Source organism: Lepeophtheirus salmonis, chromosome Z (assembly GCF_016086655.4).
Source record: "Lepeophtheirus salmonis chromosome Z, UVic_Lsal_1.4, whole genome shotgun sequence".
NCBI lineage: Eukaryota > Metazoa > Arthropoda > Copepoda > Siphonostomatoida > Caligidae > Lepeophtheirus > Lepeophtheirus salmonis.
In genome coordinates this window covers 263,874-271,806 of record NC_092584.1, presented here as the reverse complement: position 1 = coordinate 271,806, position 7,933 = coordinate 263,874, and the positions used below count along the sequence as shown (strand labels likewise).

Sequence of the window (7,933 nt, the reverse complement as noted above, 5' to 3'; positions counted from 1 at the left end):
TTTTTTTTTTTTTTTGGGGGAATTTTATTAATTAGCTGTTAACAAAATTTCTCCAAAAATTAACGTTCATATATATATTTTTTTTTAATCTATAGCTCGTTACAGAAAAACTTCAAAAACAGCTGTTCACAAAAAAAAAATATGAAATGTTTAGAAAAATATTTCAAATATTACATTTTCCAGTAAAAAGCAAAAATTCCTTCTTTTTTTTTTTTGGGGGGGGTGAAGCTCCTACAGCCCACACCCTGCGGGTGCCCCTGTATATAGTGTTGGTTTTTGATCTGAAAATCCGGGACCGGTCAGAGACCATCATCATTTGTTTAAGACTCAATTAATTCGACGGTTGTAATTTTTCGTCAACGTCTATCTACAATTTGGTTCATAAAATAACATAAAACCGAACCGGACCCAGGAGTCACAAGCCATTATAATATGTAAAAATAAATACATATTGGGAATGACTCTCATCATTTTTGTTTCAGGATTGCTTTTGGTTTGACGTATACCACATACATAAAAAGGTTGTTGGTGATGATTTGATTTGATTTTTTTACTCATTGTCAAATATAAAATTAAATTAAAATAATTATGAGTAAATCTATTAATAGAGAGTAATTATAATATATAGTAAAAGCAATTAATAAAATGGATAATAAATTATCTTATCATATCAGCAACATTATCGTAGGAATACCATATTTCATAAGTCTGAGAGAGAGAGAGATAGCTTCAAAGTTAACATCTATCGCGTTTCATATAAAATGTACATTCTGCATAGAGGGACGTCCGCTGGATTATATATATATATTTTTTTTTGGGAGGGGTCTTGGTTCTTGGATTTTATTTTGAAAAAAAAAAAAATTAATAGAAATAAATAACAAATATTTAATTTTTTGGATTTTTTTTTCTCAAAAATCCATAGGTATTTACAGAAAATTATTTTTTTTGAAAAATAAAAAATTAAAGAATTAAACTTTTTGAAAAAAATTTCAAGTTATATTTTTTTGGAAAAACCCCATAGCTTTTCACAGAAAATTAATATTTTTAAATTTCTAGCAAGAACAAAAATTCCTTTATATAGACTTTCATCCCCTGCGTACGCCCCTGACATAATATCCTGTACGAACATAATGCAGAAAAAAGCATTAGCACCAAATAATACTTTGATGGTTATTATATGTGTAGTCAAGGGCTAGAACACATTCCTCTTTAGGTATCATCACAGATATAGATTCAAATTAATTATAATAGGAAGATAGGAGAGATAAGGAATCGTCGTCCTGGAATCGCGTTGTTTTACCTCATCAATCAGTTGCCATTAGCCATCATCATCATCATCGTCATTTTGGGCTGTTGAAATCGAAGTAGTTCGGAAATAGATATAGCTATACGAACTGTACCCTGCTTTCGTGGCTCTAAAACATCTGAGGGAGAGCAAATCAAGTCCTGAAACATACAAGAGGATAATTAAAAAAAAAATTATATATATCATATTTTAATTCCATGATGGAGCTCTAAAATGGTTTCCCTTTTCAAATATCCCCATTATATTATATATAATGTGTATAAGTTGTAACTAGTATAAGTAAATTGTACAAGTTGATGCGCAAAATGAGATGTATAAATTAGACTACTCCTGATGAGGAATAGAATTCTAGATAACTGGAAGTAGTGAATTAACAGTTCCCTTATTTATTCGGTCCAGTGCAGTTTTAGGACCGGCCCTTACAGGCCCATCTACAAGATTATTTATTGGGGCGGGGACTTGGTTTAAATTTAAAGCTATTTACAAAAAAAATTGAAAAATAAAACTTCAAATATTAAATTTTTTGGAAAAAGATAAATCTACAGCTGTTCACAAAAAAATTAACTTCAACTTTGATTTCTTTTTTAAAGAATTGAATAAAATTTTATAGAATTCCTTAGAAATTTGGCTACATTCCCTCTAAACCACCCCTCCGGACGCCCCTGGCTTAAGATTGTCAGTATTAGAACTGATAATTTTTTAAAGTAGATTGACGTCATCAAGGTCCCTACTTATAAGTTTTAGGACTGAACTGGAGTAGACCGCGACTTAACTGGATGGGACTGTAGTTTTTAGTCCCAATTAGGACAGACATAACAATACATGGCACCACGTTACATTTATTTTATCACGCAACCTCTACTACATACTTTAAAAAAGAAAAAGAGCCATAAATTATTTGGTAGTTGCCCAAATAAGTCAATCACACCAACTGCTATTTACCTCTTATACACTCCCAGACACTATCCTATCATATAACATATATACATTACGTAACAATAAAATCCTACATAGTATTATTTTATTCGATACAGTATTATAAATAATGTTGTTAAATAATATTTTATACATTTTTCTAGAGTTCCCTTTGAGTGACACTAGAAAAATGGGAGTACTACACATTACATGTTTTGATTATTCAAGTTCGAAAACAATGTTCGAATCCACACTATTAATGTGTCATTTTCATGCAAAATCCTTAGTGGTATGGATCAATTAATGGAGTTTACATAAAAGTACAGTACTAATATCACAAATCTTATTTTTCTATAGTTGCTTATTTGATGCAAGTGAGTTACAACTTTACACAGGAGAGTGTGTTTGTACGAGGTGTATTCAAAAAATAGGGTAAATTTGTATTTATAGGGGAATAGTGCATTTAGTTATTCATCAATATTTATGTTGTTCCCTTCAGATACAATACACTTGTCCCAACGCATTTTCCATATTTAGTTTCTTTGTGATAGGAATAACGGTTAGAAGTATTCTGCATGTTCGGCGATTTTTGCTATTGAAAAACATTGATCAAATAATTTGAGTCAAATTTTATGTAAAAATGAAATTAAGTTCCCAAAACATCTGAGATGTTGACAGTGGCATACAGTCTTGAGTAATAAAACCTGTTTAAAAGGAGTACAAACTCTTCCATGATGGTTTGGAAGATGCAAATGACGAGCCTCACTATGGACGCCTAAGCACGTCAATAACAGATGAAAACGTTGTAGCGTTGAAGAAAATTACTATAGGAAAAATTGTTGAAGACAATACCATATCATTTGGGTCGTGCCATAATATTTTTTTCAAAGGTTTTGGCCATGAGGCAAGTGTGAGCAGAGTTTGTTCAGAAACTGCTTAATTTTGATCTTTGCTTGTGATAGATATTCACTGGATTTCCCCCCATGTGACTTTTTCTTCTTCCAAAACTGAAGAGACTTGTCATAGGACGGAGATTTGTAACGAAATATATAGACTGGATCGCTGGAAGAGCTCAAAGTCATGTCAAAAAACCTTGGCACTAGTGTTTTGTATCTGAGGGGGGATTGCTTTAAAAGGGACAACATAAATATTGATGAATAAATCCATATTTTCCCCTGAAAATACCAAGTCACCTTACTTTTTGAGCACACCTCGCATAGAGTTTAATTAATCAAATAATCCAATTGAGACCAAACATATTTATTACTCATAAGGTATGTGAAATTTAACAAAAAATGTAATGTAAAAAAAGACCTTTCAACAAAAAGAAGGAGGGGAGAAATATCATATTATGTACTCATAAATCATATTCGTGAAATTTTCAAACTTTCAAAAAATGACAAAAAAATAATTGTATTTTAACTATAAAAATAAATGGCACCAAGTAATGATTAATTATTATTATTATTATTATCAGATGTTGACTTTTTACAAAAAGAATTTGATGAAGAAAAGGTGTTTGTTAAATAATGAATAAGCTATTGAGGGGGTGGATACAGATATAATAGCAAAACCGTTCCCAATAAAAGACCAGAAAGAAAAAATGATTCAAAGAAGTTGTTATGATTATTAATAATTTGTGGTTGAAGAGACGTGGTGGTGGTGGTGGTTTTGTTGAGGAACAGGTCAGTAGTGTTAATATTATTATTAGGTTGACTGTTGACAAGTCTCATGTTAGTAGTTTCTTCTATAGGAACTAAGTCAGGGTAATGAGGAGGTTGAGCCAGGCTTGTTGGATCTTCATCAAGTGGCCCAACCAATTCATCAGAGCAGGAGGAGGAAGAAATCTGGGCAGAATAAAGCGTTTCTTCTAAAGCCAGAAGAGTAGTCAATATTCTTTCGAGATCCGGAAGAGGGCTCACATTGTCCCAGTCAAAAAGATCCTCCTAAAGGAAAAGGAGAAGTTGAAGGAAAGAGGTACTCAAAAAAAAAAAAAAAAAATCACCAACAAGGGCGTCTGCAGGATCATATTGGGGACCGGGGCTGGTTTTTGATTGTTTTGGATAAAATTTTTGGAAAAAAATTTGAAAAAATATTTTTTTTTGACAAAAATTTAATAATTTATAGCTATTTTCAAAAAATTAGATTTTTTGCCATATAATCTTAAATATTTATAGCTATTCTAAAGACATTATTATTATTTTTTCAAAAATCCACAGCTGTTTACAAAAATTGAAATTTATGACTTTTTCTTCTTCAAATATTGAATTTTCTAGTAAATGCAATGTTTCCTTTTTTGGGGAGGGGCTTCAACCCTTCTACCTCAACCCCCTGCGGACGCCCCTGACCGTGCATCAATAGTTACTGTTTAAAAAGTAAAGTTTAGGAGCAAAAGCATTCAGATTTGATTGAATAATTAATTACACTATGTAGCAGCATTTTGGCCCATGGTGTGAAACCCACATTTATCATGGTTATTTAAGCCATGAAACACGAACATAGCCATACAAACCTCCAAGAAAAATTTGGAAGGTAATATATGATAGATAAAATGAAAGAATATCCTTATATTAAATACATGGTGAAAGTTGAAGGTTTTAACAGTCGTTATCGTGTTCTACAGTTTGAATAGATTTCATAAATGTGGATTTCAGCTCGCACCGTTCCAAGGCCTGAATTGTGTTATGCGTATATATATTAGAGTGTTCAGTTTTTGGGGTAAATTGTTTTTTTACTGCGCCAATGATCAGTGGTTTCTTATTTGATGGAGGACATTGATAAAATTATATGGAAGACAAATTCGAGTTCAAACATTTCTTTAGCATACATCACTTATTTTTTAAAATATAACTGAGATATGTCTTTGGCCTCCTTGAAGGTGAAGAAAGTGATATTTTTGTGTACAAATGGGAATTTTCAGACGTATAAGACTGTGTGATACAACAGCTCCATCAAGTAGTACTATATAGAGGAACGTCACAAATAGGCTAAATATTCCACTATAGTATGTTCAATTTGGTTTGTACAATGATACTACTTGAATATCATGATATTTTCTAAGGTGGTACACAATAGTGTTGAGACTGTGTCCGAGACCGATTTGAACCGATACTTCGGTCCAGACGGTAGAGATAAATTTAATCGTTTTCAAATCAGTGACGGATTTATTTGATCCCAATATATGGACAGATTTATATAACATTACTCAACAAAACCTGACTCAGTAATATATTATAACTAGAATGCAACCGGTAGATTGTCATTTTTCTAAAAGAAACACCATTTCTTATCTATGTTAAAGTTAAAAATTGTTCAATGTTAAATTTAATTTAACCTAATATCTATTGCATACATACTTTAATATGTATTGTGTGTACCACAAAGAGATGATTTAGGCTATGTCTCTCAATTTGCTCAAAAGTGATAGTCGAGTATGTGTTTTTAAGCTTGAGCTTGATTTATTGCTATCTGAACCATCTATTTTATGACACAAATTTGCGCTCTGTTCCACAGTTACTATTGACCTCTCAAAATTTAATGGCATCTTACTGTGACCATAATTAATTTTACTAGCAAGTCAGATCAAAATCGATCTGTAACTTTTAACGTTCAACTTCGTTGGCGTAAAGAACAGTATATATCATTGATAAAAAGGCTAATGTTAGTGTGTGACGTTGGGCAGTACAAAATTTTTATAACTTGTTTGATTTAGCAGTTATATATCCTGTAGTTTTATATCAAAATGTCCTCTCCGCCGTGTTAAAGGAGGTATATATCAATCTAGTATTTAAAGGGCCAACTTGTGAATTTAAATCTTATAGATAAGTTTTGTAACAGGGGCGTCCGCAGGGGTTGGGCTGGAATGTCTTTGTCCCCACTGCTCAAATTAAGGAATTCTTGCTTTTTACAAGAATTTTTTTCGTCATTCCGGCAAAATTTGCAGCTAAACAAAAAATGTAATTGAATAGATATGGATTTTTGAATTTTTTTTTTTTGAAATTTCAAAAACCAACCAAGCCCCCTCCAAAAAATAAGCAAACAAAAAACCACTATATCACAAGAATTGGACACTCTAATGTACAACAATTATATTAATTAAAAAAGATTTAAAAAACAATATTCATTACAAAGTACAATGCAAAGAGCATAGCTGGAAAATTTTCAGACTTGGAAGCATTTAAACATAAATGAATAAAAAACAAACAATTTCTTTGTATAATATTGTCGTGTACAAGTTGCAATCAAAAATTGAGAGGACGTATTTTGAATACAATGATTAAATCACTACAATAGATGTTCAGGGGCGGCGTCCATAGTATTATATATAAATATATATATTCAAAAATTTACTTGTGGGCCCTTGAAATTTTATTTTTAAATTTTGTTCTCCAAAAAGCTGAATTTTTTGTGAATAGCTTTAGATTGTGGGAAAAAAATTAGAAAAAATGTAATATTTTAATTTTTTTTTTTTTTCCAAAATATTTAATTTTTTGTGAATAGCTATAGATTTTTGAATTTTTTTTTTAAATTGTCAATTTATTGGGTCGGTTTTCTGTGGCACATGAAAGGACTATACGTAAATGCAATTAGCGGTGTGTTAAGTAGTCAGGCAAGGAAAATTTAAAAAAAGACACGCTTAATAATGTGCTCTTTAGTACCCAAATTTCACCGTATATAATAAATAAGTCATACAAATACTAATGCGCTGATCTTTAAAATATTCTAAATATTTAACCAGTGCTTAGAAAATTCATGATTGATCGTGTAAAAAGGGGACTTAATTTCATCTTATTCTACAATCAGTATGGTAGTTTTTTGCCTATCCCCCCCCCCTCATAATCTTGTTTATCTCTTTATTGAACCCATGAATAAAGTTTGATAACCACTGACTTTTTCTGACTAGGGAGGCTATTAAAATTAAATCTTCAATTTGAAATTTGATCAAATTGCATATTTTGATTTATGGAAGTAAAACTAAATACGTTCACTAAGTTAATTTGTGGTCTGACTTTTTGAAATGAAAATCCTTGTCTATTTCTAAAGTAACAAAAATATATGGTTTGATGCTCAAAAATTGAGAGCTTTTTAAGTGTTTAATGTAGTAATTGAATGAATGATTTTCTCCATAGAACAACACTTGTAAAATTATAAATATAATTTTCCAAAAAAAACAACACATTTGTTTATAACAATTTTCAATGAGGCAATACAATTGCAACAACAATGGAAGGTCAAATGTAAGAAATGACACTCCCCCTGTTGAATGATATATTTCATGAGATATATGTACATTTGTTATAGCAAATCCATAAAGTTTTTGATCCCAAAAATGGTAAAACTGCTCAAATCGAGGAATCCATCCAAAACTCATTTTAAAAAAATAAGGTAAATTGATTATGTTTTGCAAGTTTATTATATGAAGATCTATGAATTAAAAATAAAACAAGAATATTTTCGTCCTTAGTATTTCATCAGCATATACAAATACTCATGATTTTATTTAGTGGTACACATTTTATTACTTTCAATCCAGAATGACGATTGTGCAAAATCACGGAAGGAGGACAACAAAACATCTTGTCTCTGAACAGAGCAAGCTGAGACTGTTGGAAGGAGCAAAGAAGATTCAAAATTTTGTCAAGGCCAACATAATTTTACACCGTTGATGCCACTGTGAATAAACAGAATAGTCGTTACATCACAACCAAACAT

General features: G+C 31.0%; 1 protein-coding gene across 12 annotated transcripts in view; it reads right to left on the bottom strand.

The window, feature by feature from the left end:
* The window catches only part of LOC121130087 (Leucine-rich-repeats and calponin homology domain protein), a 28,124-nt gene continuing 20,191 nt past the window's right edge, over nt 1–7,933 (bottom strand). For 4 of the 12 annotated variants that reach the window (XM_040725799.2, XM_071893801.1, XM_071893802.1 and 1 more), the window contains one exon: nt 1–1,446. In XM_040725799.2, coding sequence (XP_040581733.1) covers nt 1,309–1,446 — 138 coding nt within the window. In that variant the 3' untranslated portion in view covers nt 1–1,308. Of the gene's footprint in view, nt 1,447–3,465; nt 4,168–7,933 lie in introns of those variants that run through there. The other 8 variants (XM_040725798.2, XM_040725801.2, XM_040725800.2 and 5 more) reach the window with 3 other exon arrangements.